This window comes from Ochotona curzoniae, unplaced genomic scaffold (genome assembly GCF_017591425.1).
Source record: "Ochotona curzoniae isolate NIBS_2020 unplaced genomic scaffold, NIBS_Ocur_1.0 scaffold_4701, whole genome shotgun sequence".
Lineage (NCBI taxonomy): Eukaryota > Metazoa > Chordata > Mammalia > Lagomorpha > Ochotonidae > Ochotona > Ochotona curzoniae.
In genome coordinates this window covers 43,136,876-43,158,509 of record NW_024467122.1, presented here as the reverse complement: position 1 = coordinate 43,158,509, position 21,634 = coordinate 43,136,876, and the positions used below count along the sequence as shown (strand labels likewise).

The 21,634-nt window shown below is 42.0% G+C and overlaps 1 protein-coding gene across 3 annotated transcripts in view; it reads left to right on the top strand.

Annotated features, from left to right (window-relative positions):
- RYR3 (ryanodine receptor 3) overlaps window positions 1–21,634 on the top strand; it is a 507,269-nt gene that overhangs the window by 362,835 nt on the left and 122,800 nt on the right. For all 3 annotated transcript variants that reach the window (XM_040969180.1, XM_040969181.1, XM_040969179.1), the window contains exons 39-43: window positions 6,794–7,067; window positions 9,859–9,973; window positions 11,405–11,534; window positions 12,626–12,729; window positions 17,287–17,422. In XM_040969180.1, coding sequence (XP_040825114.1) covers window positions 6,794–7,067; window positions 9,859–9,973; window positions 11,405–11,534; window positions 12,626–12,729; window positions 17,287–17,422 — 759 coding nt within the window. The remainder of the gene's footprint in view (window positions 1–6,793; window positions 7,068–9,858; window positions 9,974–11,404; window positions 11,535–12,625; window positions 12,730–17,286; window positions 17,423–21,634) is intronic.

The window sequence follows — 21,634 nt, the reverse complement described above, 5'->3', positions numbered from 1 at the left end:
TTGACAGTCTGAAAGCATACAGCTGCTAAGCATAGGACTCTGCCTTGGTGGTGGCAAGCATCTCAAAGCTAGTCGCTGGCGGTTGATGTGAACGGGTTCAGCCTGGTCTGTCCCCACCTATGCCAGATGTATGATGGTGGGTATCTTCCTCTCACCTGATCTGGGTTGTTCCATATCGTGGTTCTTGCACTCACCTGTAGGGGCTGTGTTCTGACAGAGGAGTTTCCCAAGCTCCTCCTTCAGAACCTTTCCCTATGTCAGGTCTTGCGCATACTGGTGATTCCATGGGCCAGCCCTCATTACTGGCCTTCAATCCATTCCAGCTTTTGCTGTTGGCTGTTTCACCCCAGCCAAGGCTTGTCCATACACAGACACTGCTCACACATGGCTCAGTAGGGGCAGAGATCCAGCCTAGTCCGTCCTACATCTACCCAGGTTCTCCAGAGTACGAGGTGGTGCTGGCGCCTAGCCCAGTTTGATGTGCCCAGCTCCAGTCCACATTGTGCCTAGGGAGATTGCAGCCATATCCCAACCAGAACACAGCCCCCACTCTAGCCCCTGCACCCTCCCGTGGGAATCTCAACCCAGCAAGGGTATACACTCACAGCTCCCCAACCGAGTCTATTCCCAACCCTAGATTGTGCACATGCCAGTGGATGCTCTGACCCAGTTGGCTTAGCCCCTCACCTGTCTCAGCCTTTGCCTTCGATGCTGTGGCCTAGTATCCCTGGGGTGGGAGCCTAGGTCAGAATGACATGTGCTCCATCCTGATTTCTTTCCTTTTTTGTGAATTGAAGTTTGCTTGCCCTGCCCAGTCCTCCCCCTTCCAGTTGCAGCTCAGCCCACCGTGCATCCTATTTTAGGATGCACCTTCAGGTGGTGCTGCCTTGACCTCCCCAGATTGCCATCGGTTCCTTTACCTATAAGTGATGGCAGGTACCATGATCACTCCTATCTTAACCCATCACCACCCCAGCTCGCAAGATAACCTGCAGGACTTGAATTTCCACAGGGTTGGGTCCACAATTCCCCCACAGAGTTTACCCCCGGACCAAGTTCTGTTGCGTGCCTTGTTAGTGTCTTGACCCTGCCAAATGTGACCAGTCCACTATTCCACCACCCAGTCAAGTAATGGTACCTAGCCTTGCCAAACACGACCCCATCCATAGCTTTGGTGTGGACTGGTGTGTGGCAGTCAGTGATGCTCTATGCTAACAGCCCATATCAGGATTCCTAATTTGGCTGGTGATTCAGTCTGGCCCAAATAGATCTTATGGACACTCCCCTCCAAACCATCAGGTCTCAGTCCCCACACTTGCCCGAAAATTTCATGACCCTGTTACTGGGAATCACTCAGAATTAATCTCTCACCTACACTGAAGCTGGCCTTATTCATGGGTGTTCCTAAGCAGCAATTTCATATCGTAAAAACCCCAGAGCTCGTTGCTGGGTGGCCAGCAGGCAGAGCCTAGCACCATTTAGTGCACTGGCCTCCGAAAGGCAAGGACTCAGTCACTGCCTTTCATCAGTGGCTTTGGCTTGAGTCCCCAGCACTTATCAGGTCCTCAGAAAATACCATTCAATTAAAAAGCTAATATAGAAGAAATACAACTATAGGTAACTCAGTGACTCTGATGAAAACAAGTGAAAACTTCCAAATGAAATAAATCCTGAGTACACATGGACCCCAGGGCCAGTTCTTCCGCAGTTAAACACTTTGGATTTTAGAATTACTGGAAGCCAAGTTGCTACAAAAGGGTTAGCAGACACTAAGGACAAAGAATTAAGTACTGCCCCTCTAGCCAGGAGCCTACCTTCCTGTGCTCTGTGTGCCCCATGGCACTAGCTGCAGAGGAGGCTAGAGAAGACTGTGCAGCCTCACCAGGCCCAGTCCTTCTTGACCTGAAGACTACTGCTCTCAAGCCAAAATTAAGGGAGAAGCAGCGTTTGGAGTCCTTCAGGCCAGTGAAGAGTCCTTTGGTAATGAATGAATAGTGAACAAGGCCTTTGAGTACCAGGATTCAATTTCCAGAGTCACAATTCTTTAATCTTCATTTTCTGTTTCCATCTGAAATATCTCCCTCTTACACTCACATGCAGTCTCACACCCAACCAGAAACAGAATGCTTCCTACGCTACAGCTTTCCAGGCCCAGTTCTCAGTGACCTGACTGGAATCCCATAGCCTAGTGGGAAAGGGTTAGTCACCATCAGAGGGAAACCTTTTCTGACCTGTCATGGCTCCACCTCAGTCTAGGCCCCTTTTTATAGGTCACTGGTTCTCAAACTTTTCCTTCTTGGGACCCTCTTTGCTGTCTTAGAAATTACTGCTGATCCAACAGGATCCTGAGTTCATGTAGATTTTATCTATCATTGTTTACTGAATGAGAAATTAAGATTAAGAATCTTAAAAACATTTTTTATTAATTTGTATTTTGAAGAACCCTATTACATGTTTTATAAATAGCATGCTTTTGTGAAAATGCAACAGCTTTGTGAAAACAAATAGAGTGATGATTTTAAATTTTTATAAATCTCTTTTAATTTCTGGCTTAATAAAAAAGCAGATAGATTCATATATCCGGTTTAAAAATAGGAAGAAAATTGACCCCAGATACATAGTTGGATGACAAGGAATCATTGCAAAGCCTTATCAGATAATTAGGCATATTCTTTCCTGAGACTGTCTGATATAAAATTGCACAAGTAATATTTTCTCAAGTTAGTTAGAATATGGAACTTGAAATCGTATTTAAGAAATATTTATACTCCCATACCTAAAATCCTTTCTTTTATCTTGCACATTGAATTAATCTTTTACTTATGAATGTTTGCACATTAAATTCATCTTTTACTTATGAATGAATGTTTTTATAACTTCAAGCATTGGTCATTGGGAAATTATTGGCTTGGCTTAACGAGTTAGGCAGAACTTTCAAATGTTGGTATATTTCCTTAAGCAATGTTTTTCAAAATTGTATTTGCTGGGGCCATGCAACTTAAGCCACCCTATGACATTCAGCATTCCATATGTTCTGCCTTTCCAACAAATACATATATAACCAAAAAAATAAAGTTATGGAACACTATATCATAGACATGCTTTACACATCTCAGCTATCCTGGAATGTAGGATAGTAAAGACCTGTAAACTCAAGGGAATATTAATCATTCTTGCTACTGCATGGGACTGTATCATGTGAAACTGGTCATTTTTCAGGATGTGTGGCAGTTAAATAACACAGTTAAGTATTGTTTCTCACCTGTCATGTGCCAAGGCATCAGCCTCTTACCCATCGTTGCTTGTGACCATCAGTACAGCTATCAACAATGAAAATGACAAAAGTAATATCTCGGGGCAGTTATAAAACTATGTTTGGCCTTCCTGAAGGGTTTGGGTTCCTAAAAGTCTGTTGATCACACCTCTTAGGTTAGCTGCACTAACAGTTATAGAGTTAACCTTGAATAAGTCCATACTATGTACTAGGCCTTGTTGAATGCTAAATTTTAATTCTCAGATGTGAAAATATATGGAAAGTCTGACATGTCCTAGAAAAATGTGCTCTTTTTAACCTCTATCCTGGTACACTTTGCTCTGCTGCTGGTTTGTGGGAACTAAAACATGAGCAATCTTCAATAGCATGGCTGTTAGGAGTATAAAGCTTCATCTTCCAAGTCCCAAAAGTGTTGAGACTTTGAGAAATCTATTTAACCCAGGTTTACTTGGTAGGTGCTGAATCTCCCACGTATGTATGACCTCAGAACATGAGATGCATTTCAAAGCCCTGGAGATCTCATCCTCCCCACCCACCTGCCAGTTTGTTTCATCCCTGTGGTTATCCTTTTTCCTTCATCACCGGATCTTGGTCTCCTGTTTGAGACCCTGTCCAACCTGAATGCCATAGATGCCTTATTAACCCCAATGAAATCAGCCCATCGGCAGTGCCTGATAGATCCTTTTCTGGCAGGACCTTATGGGCCACATTTTTAACTTGGCTGGAGCTTGATCAGATACATAGGGGTCTTTTGAGGTGTTGTTTGTGTTTCTTTTTTCAAGATTCTTATTTTATTTAAATAAAGGCAGAACTACAAGGAGAGGAAGGAACAGAGAAAGGGAGAGGTGTTCCATCCACTGGCTCTTTCTCCAAATGTGACAACTGCTAAGGCTTTGCCAGGCCAAAGCCAGTAACCCAGGACCTCTTCCTGATCTCCCATGGGGGTGCAAGGGCCCAAGCACTTGAACAATCCTTCATTTCCTTCCAAAGTGCACTAACAGGGAGCTGAACAGAAGTAGAGCAGCCCACAAAGGATGCCAGCATCACTAGTGGAGGCGTAACATACTATGCCACAATACCTGTTCCCCTGAAGACTCATCTGGACTGAGAACTGGGGAGAAGGAAGGAGGGCTTCCTAGCCCATGCTTTAGGCTATTTCCTTTCCCCTTCATGCCCTTTGGCCATGAGTGTTGATGTGGAGTTTCAAGTCAGCATGGGATGAAAGCTCGCCCTAAACCCTGAATCAGTGTGAACACAAGGCAAGGAGAATGCTAGTGTGTGTTTGGTCTTGCTAGGGCTCTCTAGGGCTCTGTAAACTTCCCTGTTGAACAAAAGGGTGGTCTTGGACTCAATGAACGGTACTGTCTGGCCTGATCATTGCCTTTTGTGAGTGGCTGGGACTGTGATGATGCTAACTTCTCTGCAGAGAATCTGATTGCTTCTAGTGAAAGCTGTAATTCTGTCAAGTCAAGAGTATAGGCTTTAGAGGAAATTACACTTGCAGGACTAGAAAAACATGTTGATCCAAGCTTCTTCAGTTTTTATCTTATTTTCATTCTATGAGTATTTACTGAGAGAAATACAAACTTATCTCTGACGACAACTGCGAAAACAAGTTTCCTTAAAAAAAAAAAAAGCCAGCTTAGCGCATAAACACACACAGACACTCGCAAATAGACTGGGTACAGGTATTTTCTAACCTAACGCAACAATCACAGGAATGTCTTTTTTATTTGATTTTTTGTGTATTTGGTTTTTCTTTCTTTTATGATTGTTTTCCATGATATGGTTTTGTGAGGTATAGCGGTTCCTCTTCCTCCCCTCCCATCAATCCCCTTTGCCCCTCGCACCGTTTTCCTTCATTTATTGTAGCAGTATAGTCCTTTAGTAACTGTTGTCTAAGGAACATCTTTTCACAGCACTTCTCTGTGACTTCAGTATCCTTTCATAAACCAATCATCTGTGTCTCCGTCTGAACCTGAAAGGCTGATAGACACACCGGCCAGTGAAGGATCCTTTACAGTTAAATCTTTCACAGATTTTATAACTGAGTTCTAATTGTATATCTTTATGCTGAGCCAAGAATGTACGTGGTGTAGATATTATCCATACAGAGTAGTACCTTACAGTAAGCTCATCTGTTAGGGCCAGCAGAACCAATCTTAGTTTATATTCAGTTCTTTCACTGATTGACTCAGTACTCTTCACCATCCAGCATGCTATTGGGAATCCCCCTTTAATTTGTGAATAGAGATGCTTACTGTAACATATCTTCATCTTACCTTGCAGAAACATGACAGGCAACATCAGATTGTACTACACTTGAATTTAAGAGTATCATTTCTTGCCTCTGTCATGACACCACCTTTTGGTAGCATACATAGCAATTGGTGGGGAGTTGTGCAGTGCCTTGCATACCATACCAGTAGTGTCCCTGTCAGATTTCTCCTCCTGTTCAGATTTGCCTTTTCCCTCTGATCATCTTCCCACACCAATCAGCAATTCAGTGATGGCAGGGCAATGGGGTCACTTAGTTCAAAAGCCATGGAAGGACCCCGTGATTAATTCCACTCTCATGTCCATGGTGTTAATTTGGATAGCCAATGGAATTTCTGTGTGTCCAACATAAACAGTGGTCAGTTCTGAACTCAAAGTCACTGTTGTTTCTTTCTCTCATTGCTCTTAAAAGCAGTTGGTAATGCACATGAGCTTGGCTCCTGCCAAAAATCCAGGGCAAAGACGTCAGATCCATGGTGACGGTCAGATGTCCAATTGCAAGTCCTTTGCACTTTAGTCTATTTCTTTTCAACTAGCAGTGCATTTTATGATTTTGAATCAGTGTTGAGCTATTCTTAAATCAGTGGCATGACATTATCAGAATGTCGAAGGTAGTTTAAGATACTAGGAAACAGAATTAAGTACAGAAATCCAGGCTTAATGTTGCTTTCCCTAAAGAAGTGTTGGCAATGCCTGCCTTTATCCACCAGAATCAAATGTTGCCTATTATGTCCATGTCATGCCACTGAAATGCATTATAAAATAAAGGTAAAAATGATTCATCATAAAGTGTGAGGCGCTGACTTGTGAGTTTCCGGCAGACAAGAGCAGAATCTTATTCTATTTCCAATGTTGATTCAAATGCCATTTAATCAAAATAGAATATTCAGCATGCCTAATTCAGAATTCAGAATTTTTTTGTCATGTGGCTGGCATATGTGGGTATTTTCAAATGTTCTTAGAAAAGGCAATTAAAACATAAGATTATTGGTGCAAAAAAATATTTGGTGCAAAAACCCCACCACCTGTGTGTATTTTTTTCTTCATAACTGGCATTTCTGCCATGATTTTGAAGTGCCATTATACTTGAACCTCAAGGACATATTCTGTGCCTGTCATACTCCATGAGCATTTTTTGGTAACCTTGACCAATTGATTATGTGCTTAACGTTGAGTGACATGGCTTGAGGCATTGGCCTTCTCTGAGCAGGACAGTACCAGTCTTGCCTGTTGCTTTTCCAGCAACACTGAAGGAACTCATCTCACAGACGATGATCCGCTGGGCCCAAGAGGACCAGATCCAGGATGCAGAGCTGGTTCGCATGATGTTTAACCTCCTCCGGAGGCAGTATGACAGCATCGGGGAGCTGCTACAGGCCCTACGCAAGACCTACACCATCAGCCATGCCTCTGTGAGCGACACCATCAACCTGCTAGCTGCCCTAGGCCAGATTCGCTCCCTTCTGAGCGTCAGGATGGGCAAGGAAGAGGAGCTGCTCATGATCAATGGACTGGGGTAGGTCCTTCACTGTTGTGTGTCACTCTTTCTCGAGTGTCAAATGGGAAGACTTGAAATGTTTCTTGTGCAATTCTGATTTGATTCCCAGTGGGATTACCTCCTTGCCAATGAGTTACCTTGGTAACCTCAGAGACCAGACTACCTACTGCTTATCACCAAAAGAAGTATGGAGGAATCTTACATAAAAGTAGTTATTTAGTTATAATCTTATGAAAATAGCCTACAGGGTCATGAAGAATACAGAGGAACAGGCCCTGTATTCAATCCAAGACAAAAACAGTTTAAGTGCTTGATATTCTTAACACAAACTTTCTGAGACTTCCCTAGGAGAAATTGCTGTCTGATCCCACTAGCATGGTTTTAACTATCTCTATGGTTTTCTTGGTGCTTCCATTTTCAAAGACAGAGCCCAATTATTCTCTGTTTAAAGGTGAGCTGGACTTAGTAGTTCTGAATTGAATGCCATGTAGTTGCCAAGATCCATAGGGCCTTCTAGCTATTAAAAGGATTTTGTTTAATTATGTAGCACAGAATTTCCATTTTCCAATGCGGGAAAACCAAGGTTTCAAAAGATTCATTACCCAGCCCATAATTTCCCTTGACTAAAAACCAGAACTAGGGGCAAGCATTTGTGTAGCATTTAAAACACTTACTTCAGAGGTCCGCATCCTATTCCAGAGTGCCTGGGCGCAAGCTCTAGCTGTTTCCAATCCTAGCTTCCAGCCAATGCCTTTGGACACATCAGTTCATGGCCCAAGTAGGGCGCTAGCTATCTGGGAGATCCATGTTAAGTTCCCAGATCCTGGCTCCCAGCTGCCTCAACACCAACTGTGGTGGGCATTTGGGGAATTAACCAGGGTATAGAAGTCATTTGCTTTCTTTCTCTCTCTCTTTATATGTGGATATATAGATATACGGATATATAACTATATCTTTCAAACAAATAAATGTAAATAATATTTTTTAAACTGAAGAGCTAGAACTACAATCTTGTTCCCAGTCAACATTCCATCCTGCTGGCAAACCAAAGGAACATGACCATGGAGGGATTGTAAAGAGTGCTTTGGCTACGGATGTAAGAGGCAATTTTTATGTGTTAGATCCATTTCCAAAAAGGACTCTTACAATAAGAGTCAAAACCTTTATGGGAAGAGAGAATAACCCAAAAGCCTTTGTAATAAATTTAGTGACAATTAATGTGGATTTTCATGGCTGTATCTCCTTAAACCTTGGGAGAGCGGAAGTGGACAGGAATGGCAGGAAATAGTTACAGAGTGAAGAAGCACACAAGCATTTGACAGCCTCCTTTTATTTCCCCACAGTTTTATTACATGCATTTATCTTGAATGACTTAAATACAGAAATGTTCATACATGCTAACACCATTGATTTTTTTAAGATCTGTTTGAACAGAAGACTGAGTAAGAGTGCTAAATCTAGAGACAGACAGAGAAGATCTTCCCAATGTTGGTTTACTCCCCACTCACTACAACAGGCAGGGCAGGGCCAAGGCAAAGCTAATACCAAGGAGGCCCATCTGAATCTCCCACATGGTTGGCAGGGACGAAAATAGATGGGCCATCTTCTACTTCTTTCCCAAGTACATTGTCAGGGAGCTGGATCAGAAACAGAACATCTAGTACTCCAACTGATACTCTGATATGGGATGCCACAATTGAAAATAGTCATTGAACCCACTGCACCACAACATTAGCCCCTAAAAGCATTTTTTAAAGGTTTATGTAGTTATCTGAAAGCCAGGGTTGCAGAGTAAGGAGAGAAAGTAAGGTCTTCCATCTGCTGGCTCACCCACCAAAATGGTTACAACAACCAGGGCTGAGCCACTCCAAAACCACATTCCAGGAGCTACTTCGAAGGCTCACTACAAGGGTGCTAAAGCCCAAGCACTTGGACCACCTTTTTCTTTTTTCCAGAGGCATTAGCAGGGAGCTAGATCACAAGTGGAGCAGCCAGGGCTTGAATTGGCACTTATGGGATGCCAGCATCACAGGAAGCACCTTCACCCATTATGCCACAGTGCCAGTCCCAAGCCATTGATTTTTAAAGATTGATGGCTAAAAACTTCATTGATAGCTATTAGTTAAGAAAAGGATACCGTCCTGACATTAAGAAAAATTATAAGGGCAAGTGCAATGGCATAATACACTAAGCTTCTTCCTGTGGAACTGGCATCCTATATGGGCATGGGTTCAGGTCCGAGATGCTCTGCTTCTCATCCAGTTACCTGCTTATGGTCTGGGAAAGCATCAGAGGATGGCTCAAGTCCTTGGGTACTTGAATCCACATGAAAGATGTGGAGGAAGTTCTTGACTCCTGGCTCAGCTCTAGCCGTTGCAACCTTGGAGAGTGAACCAGCGAATGGAAAATTTCTCTCTCTCTCTCTCTCTTTATAATTCTCCCTTTACATTAAAATATATAAATTTTTGTTTAAGAAATTATAAAAAAAGAAAAATGAAGTATAAATACATAGATCTAAGGCCAAAGTAGGGAAGAGATCCTGAGTACATAAACAATCTGTTTCAAAACAACAACAAAAAAAATGTATTTGTCATAAGAAAGAGACAGCTCAAAAGAACGCAAAGTGAAGGGGAGCACAAAATATTTTTACCAGCTATGAAGGCATTCCGCATATATTCCAGCTATCCTAGTGCCTTATCATCTCTTTAACCTGTCACTTTCATATTACTTCACCTCTAATGTGTTTATGCCTGAATTTTTAGAGCCTAGAGCTAAAGCAGTACTGACGTGTCTCTAACCCTTATCCCAGGGACATAATGAACAACAAGGTGTTTTACCAGCATCCTAACCTCATGAGAGTGCTGGGCATGCATGAGACGGTGATGGAGGTGATGGTGAATGTATTGGGCACAGAGAAGTCTCAGGTAAGGCTGCAAGAATTTGGCCAGAACTTGACCCTCGGGCCAGGGATCTGTAAAGTGGCTTATTCAGAAGCAGCTGGAGTCCATTGCCTCAGTTACTCATCATGGACAGAGGGAGGAACATGTACCATGCTGGGCAGGACCCCAGAGACAAGTTGAATCCAGCCATGAAAGAACTCTGGCTTTTAAAGTATGGGGATTTTCTTGCTCATCCTATTGGACCATTTGACTTCCGGGGGGAAATAACTGGATTCCATTTGGGAACCTGTTGTGCTTTGACCCGAGTTAAGATTAATGCTGCTCTGAAACAGAATGAGATCTGAATAATAGACCAGCAGTCACTCTCAGGAGCTCAAGTTTTCTCTGCTAGCTGAGATCCTGATGAAGCCAATTTTCCCCGGTTAAGGAACTTGCAGTCAAGGAGAGAAGGACAGGGGATCACGTACAACTGGGCATTTATCAACTTAACTGAGATCCTTTTAGAGTCAGCAGCCTTCTAAAGCAGTAGAAGTGCTATGGCTTCAAATGTTGGGCAGGCCACAGTGCCAGATTGCTAAGAATGGATGGTTTCTCATGTGCTCTTTCTCATGCTGGTTGTGAATGTGAAGGAAGAACTGAAGTCAAGCTCACATTCCTTCTCACTGGCCTCTGTCTGTTCTTTACAAAAAGGAAACCCCTCTAGAAACACCCACAAAGTGAACAGCTGGGTACTTCAGTGTGCGTGGGACTTAGAACAGCTTCCCTGATGCCAAAGAAGAAAAGTTTTTCACTGGATCCTGAACAAACTTAACACTGACCACTTGTGTGGAGAATTGTAGCATCAAAAATAAGATACGGGCCAGCTTAGGAATGCTAATGACTTTGTTAAGCAATGAAACCCAGCATAATCAGCAGTGATCTAAGGTGGCGTCTCCATGCTGAGTTGCCTAAATTAGCCCAAAGACGAATAGTTATCAAGGAGTCAGTGGAGTGGGAGTCACAGGGTTTCTGTAACTGTAGGAGCCAGGTTCAACTGAGGGGACTCAGAATGTGATGTGCTAGTGGCCTGTTCGTCTCACCCATCTCCCCTTCTGATATTTCCCTTCAGGGTTCTGTTAACCCCCTTCCTTAGTGAGAATAGCAGTAGTCAGTTGCAAAGCCATGCGGTTTCGTGTGACTTCCAGTAATAACTAGAATTCATGTTTGATAACTGTTTTCCTTTGGAGGCAAAATGTTTCAGGAACTACAATTAGCCTACTGTATTTTGGGAAACCTTTTTTGGATGCCCTCCACTCTGCCCTCCTATGAGTAAGTCTTGAGGGGAAGATGCACATAAGGAGAAAATTTATTTTCCAAACTGCCCATATCTTGCAAAGACTTCTCCAACCTAAAACTCTATGCTGTGAGACTTTTCAGTCTTTGTCCTTTCTCCGATGCTTCCTACCTCTCTTACAGATTGCGTTTCCAAAGATGGTCGCTAGCTGCTGCCGCTTCCTTTGCTATTTCTGCCGCATTAGCCGACAAAATCAGAAGGCTATGTTTGAGCACCTGAGTTATCTGTTGGAGAACAGCAGTGTCGGCCTGGGTATGTACACCTTGGACTTGGGGGTCGCACTGCCTCTGCTGACCACTTTGCACATGAAAGAAACCAGATGTGTGATGTGGTATTTCTAAGTGCAGAACAGAAGGGGGTTCTGGCCAATCTAAGAACAAGTAAAGACAGGATGCCTGTGTCCTTTAATCTAAGCAGACACTGCTGCCAACTATCATTGTGACACATACTTGCCTGGCAGTACAATTTTGCCTTCTCTCTTTTGGGACTAGTGCCCTATAGTTTATGAAATGCTGCCTTGGATTGCAGCAATATTCTGGGGACACACTCTTCTTCAAGCACTCTCAATGGACCAGTGCTAATAAGAGAAAAGTGATGGGTCTGATCCCTTCTTGGAGGGTGGCATGCTTAATCCATCAGCCAACCAGCAGGTGTCTTCCTTAGCTCGTAAGGCAGACTGGTCACAAACAACTGTGAATAAATAGCATGATAATAGCATCACCACTAGAAAAGCAGGTTGATGTGGAGTTTGTTCTGGTAGTATACCAAATGAACTTATGGAATGAATTAGCACACACACTGGAATTATAAAATCTTTAATTCATCAGGTACAACCTGATGCTACCAAACTTTTTGTAAACTTTCACGTAAAGTTTTCTTCTTGGTTCTGGTCTAACAGCCAAAGTAAGAAAAATCAAAGACAGCTTTGGTGACCTAGTGTAACTTTTTGAGATAATGCTTTTTGAGGCTATTTTTAAACTCTAGAGGTTGCCTCAGGAGTGTTCAAATCACTTGAATTCAACTGGTCAAGTGGCAGCTGAATCTTTGGCTTGGTTACCAAATGCGGGACCCCAGGAAATTTTTTATTAAGAAGGTGCTTGAAAGTACACAATCTCAGTGAATCCTGTGCTTTTTTTTTTCTAGTAATTCATATTCGCAATCGGTGATAAGTGTGAGACAGGCTAACCAAGTAAAGTGGTACTGAAATTGAACGGCGATTGTGGATCAGGTTCCAATGTGTTTGCTGCCCTCTGCTGTCCACTTGTATGCCCTGCATCTCTGCTCACCCTTGGGTGGCTTCTCTGTCCCTGTCTCTTTTCCTTTCTCCTCTCCTCCTTCCTTAGCCTCCCCGTCGATGAGAGGGTCCACCCCATTGGATGTGGCAGCCTCCTCTGTGATGGACAACAACGAGTTAGCACTGGGCTTAGAAGAGCCAGATCTTGAGAAGGTAACTGACCTTTGTGGAAGCAATGTTTCCACAGCCTCTGGTGAACCAAGCCAAGGAAAAGTCGAGCAAAGTCTGGGGCTTCCAGGGAGCATTTTCATCTCAGTGGGCTGGGGGTGAAAAGCTGGGGGAGTGTAAGAACCTGCAGCAGCACAGTCTTGAGGGGCAAAGGATGTCCTGTGTCGGGGACAGCCCATTAACAGACACGAATATGTAGACATTTATGAACAAAACGCTGGGTACACACAGCTTGTTTTTGAGAGGAACTTACACTGTAGTCAGAGGGTGTGTTTATTTGCTGGGGCAACAGATTTCCCCAGGTTGGGTAAGTAAGACATCTGAAACCTACTGTTTAGAAGAGTCAGTGGGATTGGTTTCTCCTGATTTGCACCTGGCCCCTGTGTCCTCCTGTGCTGCTGCTGTGTCATTGTCTAAACTTCCTCCTCTTATGAGGACTCCACCTTAACCACCTCGGTTTAACTCGATTACCCTTGTAAAGGCCTCATCTTGAAGTTCCAGGAGGCACAGCACGAAGGGGGAGTGAAGACTTAGAAAAAAAGGGACATTTTCAAGGACACAGTTCATAGCAAAGGAGTTTGCCTCTGAGTTAGTGGTTTTGTTTTATACTGTAAGATCCTTTTCAATATCAAAGAGGTGTTTTCAAATGATAATATTTTTCTGAGAAGAGAAAAAAGATGTGAGTAAAAACAATTTTATTATCTTGTCAAATTCAATAAACATTGCTGTTGGACCTCATTGGTTCCCTACTAAACTGTTAATGGCAAAAGTCAGAGAAAGACTAAATGCTTAGCTTGTCGAACAGCTTAGTGCAACAGAGGAAAAGCACCACTCTTGAAGCTTTTGTTCCACATAACTGAAAGTTAACTTTCATAGACCTGCTGGCTGCAAGAGGATTAAGAAAAAATGATCAGAGGGTAATTGTGAAGTTGCTGCTGTAGGCCACATCGTCCTGTGCTGAAGGACAAGGTCCGGCTCCCACTGCTGCCTTCATGGTAGCTGCCCTGGGTGCTGTCTCTAATGCCGCTCTATGCTTCTAGTGGGACAGGACTCAGTGACATTTAAATTGTTACAAATAACTCAAAATTTTAGGTAGTGTAACAATAACCACTGCCTGGTGGAAAACATATAATGAGTCTCCGAGGAGAAGGCAGTGTCACAGGGTCTTGAACTCGGTCCTCAGCCTCGGTCGATTGTTGGAAGCGATGCTGCTGGACAGAAAGAGCTTCCCTCTCAGGTGTAGGATGTGATAGAGACTAACACGCCAGCAGAGGGCAGAAGCAGGTGTTCAGGATGATGGAAAGAATGGGGTCGGGTTCACTGCTTTGTTGTTAAGTGGGTGGCATGGCTCAGCACCATAGCACAGACTGTGCATACCTAGATCAAGAGATTACCCAAGTTCTGTTTTGAAGGAAAAATGGCAAAGGACTGGTAAGTGCTAGGGCTCCTCCTTTCCATTGGTTGCAACAGAAATTGATTTAATTTAGATTGAACAAGAACCCTCCAACACACACACACACACTCTTCGTGTTTCAGTGGCCTGTGAATGTCTGAATCTGTAGCTCTGAAAACTTTGCTTAATTCTGGCCTGTGTCGATGTTTCCCTAAAATTTTTAAGACAAGATAATTAAATCTGAACTCCAAGTAAAATAATATCCTTCCTGGATTCAAATGGAAGAAAACAGGAAGTTAGATTCTGAGTTTTGCAGAATTGGTTTGAGTGTTACACATCAGTAAATACATTTTAAAACATTCTAAAACATTTAATTTTTTGTTCTTGTTTCTGTTTTAATTTTGCATTTAATGGTACAATTCCATACAACCTGGAATTTCCCTACCCCCTCCCCAAACTTCCACCCCCTGACTGATTTACCCCATATTATTGCAGTAGTATAGTCCTTCATAAGCAGTCATAAGTCCATCAGTCTGTTGTTTAAGTATTCCCTTACATTGCCGGTACAGATAATGTCAGACAGTCCAGCATCCTGTTGTCTAGATATGTCCAACAGTTACTGCTATTGAACACCTACTCTTGCTAGGCTGTGGGGATGAGGAATTGAAAGACACAAGACTTGCAGGGTTTTGTGACACAGTCAAGTGTCCTCCTCCACTTGTACAGTCATATCTTTTTAAGATTTATTTTATTTTTATTTGAAAGTAAGATATACAGAGAGGAGGAAAAACAAAGAAGATCTTCCATCCATTGATTCATTCCCTAAGTGGCTGCAGTGGCTGGAGCTGAGCCGATCCGAAGCTAAGAGCCAGGAACTTCCTCTGGGTCTCCCACACAGGTTCAGGGTCCCAAGGCTTTGGGCCGTCCTCGACTGCTTTCCCAGGCCACAAGCAAGGAGCTGTATAGGAAGCAGGGCCACTGGGATTAGAACTGGTGTCCTTATGGGACCTGGCGTGTACAAAGCAAGGACATTTTAGCCATGAGGCTACCTTACTGGGCCCAGTATAAAATATCTTAAGGCAAAATAGGTATGACAAACTGCATTTTAAACAACGATCTATTTGTCTGGCTTTTTGCCTGATACCTGGTAGACACTAAAATCTATAAGCGCTCAAGCTCAGGGGTGAGGCTTGTGGCACAGTAAGCATCTTATGAGACACCTGGACCACATATTGGAGTCCCTGGCATCAAGACACCTCTGCTTCCAACCCATCATTCTGCTAATGTGCTTGGGAGGCACCCAGAGGTGGCCACAGGGTTTTAGTTCCTGTAACATCAATAGCAGACCCACATAAAGCTCTGGGATCCTGGCTTTGGTTTGACCTAGCCCCTGCTGTTACAAGCTTTTGTAGAGAGAATCAACAGATGGAAGAGCTCAGTGTGTGTGTATGTATCATCTTTCTCCCTCTTCCTCTCCCTCTGTCTTTCAAATAAATCGAGGGGTTTTAAAAGAATACCCTTGGCTTAGTTCCTATGATAAGTGTCCCTATTTGGCAGCAGATAGAGTATTGCCAATCCCAGTTCTCAATAGGCCACTCCCACCTTACTGTCCTGACTTTTGCCTCTTCCTGTCTATTGTCAACGGACCCCTTAAAGTAGGGTATCCTGTTTATTCAGGGCCCACCATTAAAGGTTTTGAACTTGCAATGCTAACAAATATATATATATATATTTTTTAATATATATAATATATAAATATATATTTAATATGTGTGTAATATATAAATATATATATATATTTATATAGCCCTCCTAGGTTCCTTAATGGCTGTTTGTCTTTTCATCATTGTATCTCTCCAGGTAACCATGGTTAACCATTTGTTAAGATTTTTTATTCATTCTATTTTTATGAAAGGGATACACAGAGAAGCAGAAGCAAAGACCTTCCATCTACTCAAATTACTCCTCAAATTCCTATGGGAGTCAGGGCCAAAAGCCAGGAGCCCAGAACTCCATGTTGGTCTTGCAAGCATGTGGGAGAGACCCAACAACTTGAGCCCTTGTTTTTCTCTAGGGTACAAATTAGCAGATGCTGGAGCCATAACTTGAACCCAGGTGTGCCAACATGGGGTTTGAGAATCCCTACCCCTAAATGTCTAGCCTATAGGTTCATTTTGAAATCCCAGCTCCATTTTTACCAGAACCTGAAAAGTCTGCTGACAGGTTTATTCCAAAATAGCAATATACCTTATGTAGCAATAGCAGTCAACCTTATTGATTACTTGGAAACACAAATGGATTCCAGATTCTGGTCACAAGTCTGAAATATTACATGAGCTTCAGTTTTCAGAATTTCACCGACTTTATCACCAAAAACTTGGGCACTGTTTTTTGCCTTTATTATTCATGGATGGCTCATTTTAAATGGATTTCCAATTACTGTTGTGATAACATACACCAAAATCTTACCATCCTAACCATTTTTAAGCATAGAGTTTAGTGGTATCACTTGCATAAATGTTGTGTAACCATCACCATCCATCTCTAGCTTTTTATTCAGCTGAATGTCTGTACTCCTCTGTCCCTAACCTCCCATGCCTTAGTCCATCACAACCACTATGCTACTTTGTACATTTATGATTTTGGCTACATCACCTACCTCATAAATGGAATCATACACTGTTTATCTTTTTGTGATGGGTTTATTTCATTCAACATATATTCTAAAGTTTGATGCACATAGCATGCGTCAGAATTTCCTTCCTTTTAGAGGCCGACTAATGTCCCACTGTGTTTATGCCCATTTTTAATCTGTCAGTAAACACTTTGCCAGTTGTGAATAAAATTTCTATGAGTTGTGCAAATGGCTGTCTGAGATCTTTCTAATTATTTGGGGTATCCTGAAGTGAAATTTCTCAATCACGTAGTAATTTCATGTTTAAATTTTGGGAACCCCACTGTACTGTTTCACCCTGGAAGCCAAAGTATTTTACATTCCTATCAACAGCGTAGCAAATCTCCTACCTCCCTGGCCTCTCTGCATCCTTGCCAGTACTTGTTACTTCCTGGGCTTTTGTTTGTTTGTTTGTTTGTTAAAGTGGTCACCCTGATGTGTGAGTAGACAGTCACAGTTTCACACTCCTTTGCAGGTGGTGACCTATTTGGCAGGCTGCGGCCTACAGAGCTGTCCCATGCTACTAGCCAAAGGATACCCTGATGTCGGCTGGAATCCTATAGAAGGGGAACGCTACCTGTCCTTCCTGAGGTTTGCTGTCTTCGTGAACAGTGAGTCCCTTGTTTTCATGCCTTTCAGACCTACAGTAGCACAATCATGCACACATACAAGAAAGGGACACTTTCCTTTGCTTCTTAGCCATAAATATGACAGACTCCACAGGTCCTTGGTGGTTGGCAGTGGAAATATAGGGTAGAATCAAGCCAGACAAAGATATAGAATAGAATAGAATAGAATAGAATAGAATAGAATAGAATAGAATAGAATAGAATAGAATAGAATAGAATAGAATAGAATAGAATAGAATAGAATAGAATAGAATAGAATAGAGCAGAGCACTGGACTCTGGTCCAAGAGCAGCGAGAAACTGCATGGGTTTGGACTCGGAAGCTCTTGGCGCCTCTTCCATCTGTAAAAGAGACCCCTGTTAATGCAGTCATCCCACCCAAAGTTACATGCATACATGCCTCCAGATAGATTCTGGGACCATTTTAAATGAATTAATGAATGGGCACATCAATGAATTAATAAGCTAGGAGTAACTGGATAAGTTTCAAAGGTAACTGAAATTTCAGGAGACAATAATTGCAGTAGTAATCTAAAATACTCTCCCTCTTACTACAAGTCATTTTTCCTTCCAACTCTATCAAAATAATGAGCAAAATAATTGTATAAAATAAGTGGGCTAAGTGAGCAGCTTCCTCAAAAGTGTACCTTGTTTACCAGTATTTCATTATAATACTAATTTACTTGCATTCACATTAGTACTATATTTCCTCAGTTTGGAGCTTCAGGTAACAAATCCAACTCAGCTGGTTAAGTAATCACAAGAAGAATTGTAGCTGAGATGCAATCATACTAATTCTTCTAAGTGTACAGATTTATCTCAGTACATTGGCATTATGTGGTCACCATTTCCCCTTAGGTCTACTTACTGTTTCCCTCCACTCCTACCCTGCCTGTTTAATTTTCTACACCATGCTATACTGTGTTGTTAATACATCAATGATTTCTACTTTCCTGAAACCCTAATTAGATTTCAGACCTTGAGCTGTTTTGTGCCCCCAGTGCCTCATCAGCCAGGTTCCGAAATCTACTCACTTTCTCTGTGTTTTCTTCACTGCTTTTTCCTATCTGATTAATGCCAACTTTGCTAAATTCCAGTTTCTTCTCTGTAGGCCAGTTTTAAAGTCTGTTCAACTTGCTATCCAAATGATTACATATGCAGAATTAATGAAGTTACTGTGGCAGTAAAGAGAAGATTTTGTGGAGGATTACTAAGAATTCATATAGATTCACTACATCAAAATCCAGATCAAAGAAGGATCAATTTTTTTGTCTCTGCCACCTTTGTAATCAAGGTCAAGCACTATAGGAGTCATTTGTAAGACTATACATTATGAAGGTGAAGGGATGGTGCCCCCATTTGTGTTGTCCACACTTCAACATATTTTTACTGGCTAGATACAACTGTGTTGACCTGAACTTTGATCGAAAATGCTTGGTCTGTTCCTTTTACTTTCAAGTTGCTTTATATATTATTAACATTACCTTAAATTTGTTGTTTGTTTATTTTATTTATTTGAAAGGCATAAAAAGAATGAGAGACAGAAAGAAATAGAGCCCATCTTCTGGCTCACTCTTCAAATGCTTGATTGGGACTGAGAATTCAATCTATGTCTCTACAAGGCTAATAGGAACCCAATAACTTATATTCTCTTTGCTGCTTATCAAGGTGTGAATTAGCAGAAAACTGGGAGTCAGGAATCAGGTCTAAGAATTAAATCCATTCTGATGTGGAATTTAGGTGTTTCATCTGACAACTGCCAGGTCAAATGCCTGCCCCTAACTGGTTGGCTGGTTGGTTGATTAGCTGGCTTCCTTCTTCCTTCCTTCCTTCCTTCCTTCCTTCCTTCCTTTTCTTTTTTCCTTTTTTTCTCTCCTCCCTCCCTTTCGTACTTTCTTTTCTTCTTTCTTTCTGTTTATATCTAACTATATATGTAATATATAGTTTATATCTAACTACATATGATATAGAAAAAGATAAATGGAGAGTTAAAGAGTCAGAGGGGAGGAGAATGGGAAAAGCTGCTCATTCTACTGATTCACTTGCCAGATGGCTACAACAGTCAGGAATGAGCAAGGTCAAAACCAAGATCCCGGAACTCACACATGGATAATAGAAGCCCAGACACATGGATCATTTTTGCACTGCCTTCTAAACCACATTAGTGAGAGACTGAATCAAAACCAGGACACCCAGGACTTGAACCTACACTCTACTGTGAGATGTTGGCATTACAAGCAATGGCTTAACCCAGCATACCACAATGCCAGAAATGCTAACATGTTCTTTATAGTATAATTTCAAAATGCAATAAGCTTTAGAAAATCTTCATAGGAAGATACTATGCGTTTTGATTTGGTGTTTGTTGTGTCTGTATAATCTAAAGGACACATTTGATTTTGGCAAAGGATGTTAGCTTCTGCTCTCAAAGAATCCATGGCCTTTTAGGAGAGAGGAGGTGGACAGAGATCACTGTAACAAAAGCAAGTGGAGTAAGGCAGGGAAAGAACACTGATGGGTTTTAAGAGAGAGGCTCATGTTCTGTTGAGAAGATCATAAGAAGCCCCATGGAGAAGGTGATGAGAGAGGTGAGCTTTGAAGAGTTGGGTTTCCAGATAGAGAGGAGGTGATCCAGCCTGTTAGAGGCCTAAGGGCTAAAGCACTCTGGGCTCAGGAAACACAGTGATCTTGCAGTCTGGAGGCAGTAGTAAAAAAAATATGATTTCAAAGGTCAGTGGCTAGAGCGGGGAGAATTTGGATGCTAAGCTGAAAAGGTTAGTACTGGTTCAGTATGTAAAGACCTGGGAAAACGTTTCAACAGCAGAGTGATGGGTACAATTGAGCAGTATTGCACTCAAACTGGAATGAACTGAAACAGTGGTGTTAAGACTGGATGGGAGGAAATACATGTGAAAGATGTTTTCAAGGCAGAATTCACTGGAGTGGATAGTTGTGATGGTAGTGATGCTGGTGCTGTCGGCAATGACTGAGTGTGTGGAGAGAAAAGCCACAAGGGTCACATACAAACTTAGTGATTTACAGGTAGGAAGAGAGGAAACCAGAATATCAGTTGGAAACTGGTTTGGGATACAAAACAAGCTTGTGTTGGTTTGGTCATTACTAATGTTACAACGCACGATATTCATACAGAGATGCTCCTATTTGGTTTTTTTTTTAATTTTATTGTTGTTTACATTGTATTATGTGGTGCAGTTTTATAGGCGCTGGGGATTCCCCCCACCCCTCCCATACCCCTTCCCCCATGGTGGATTCCTCCACCTTGTTGCACAACCATAGTTCAAGTTCAGTTGAGATTCATTCCTTGCAAACACATGCCTAGCATAAAGTTCAGCGTCTTATTGTCCAGATAAGTTCAGTGGCCTCTTGGGAGACCTTCTCTGGTCTGAAGGTAGGGCTAACAGAGTAAAGATCCGGTCAGTTAAAAGCCCCAACAAGACCTCAGTATCAATATACAACATTATGGAATTAATTGATTGACATAGTATTGGGTAAACAATATGTTAAAAATAATGCAAGTTCCATTCTTCGAAGCATCTGGGTTGAGACAGACCAACATGCATCCCTATGTTCATTGCAGCACAATCAGTAATTGCAAAAACATGGAAGCAACCAAAATGCCCATCAGCAGAAGATTGGATAAGAAAGCTTTGGTTCATCTACTCCATGGAATACTACTCAGCTATTAAAAAAAACAAAATGCAGTTCCTTGTGGCTAAATGGGCCCAACTGGAAACTATAATGCTAAGGGAAATGAGCGAATCCCAAAAGGTTAGATACCACATGTTTGCTCCTATTTGGTTTTAAAGAGCAGCTGTCAACAGATGGGAACCGAATAGATTTTCAGACCATTTACAGCTGAAAGGTTGAAAGTATATTGTCACAGAGAAGAAAACATAAAGAAAAATTAGAGGGTTCTCTTCTTAATACCTACAAAAGTGAGGTGTAGAGGCTTAGTAAAAGAGGGATAGGAAAGAATTTGGACTAGAGGACTGAATATTTAGGACTCAAATTTATATTTGTCATTCACTGGTTATACAAATGTAAGAAAGTTTGTAAGTCATTCCTAATCTGAGCACTTTTCTAACTGGTTTATTGGAGAGAATTATAGTATGTGGGTCACAGCATTTTTGTGATGCATCAATGAAATAACCCATGGAAGATTCAGAATGACATT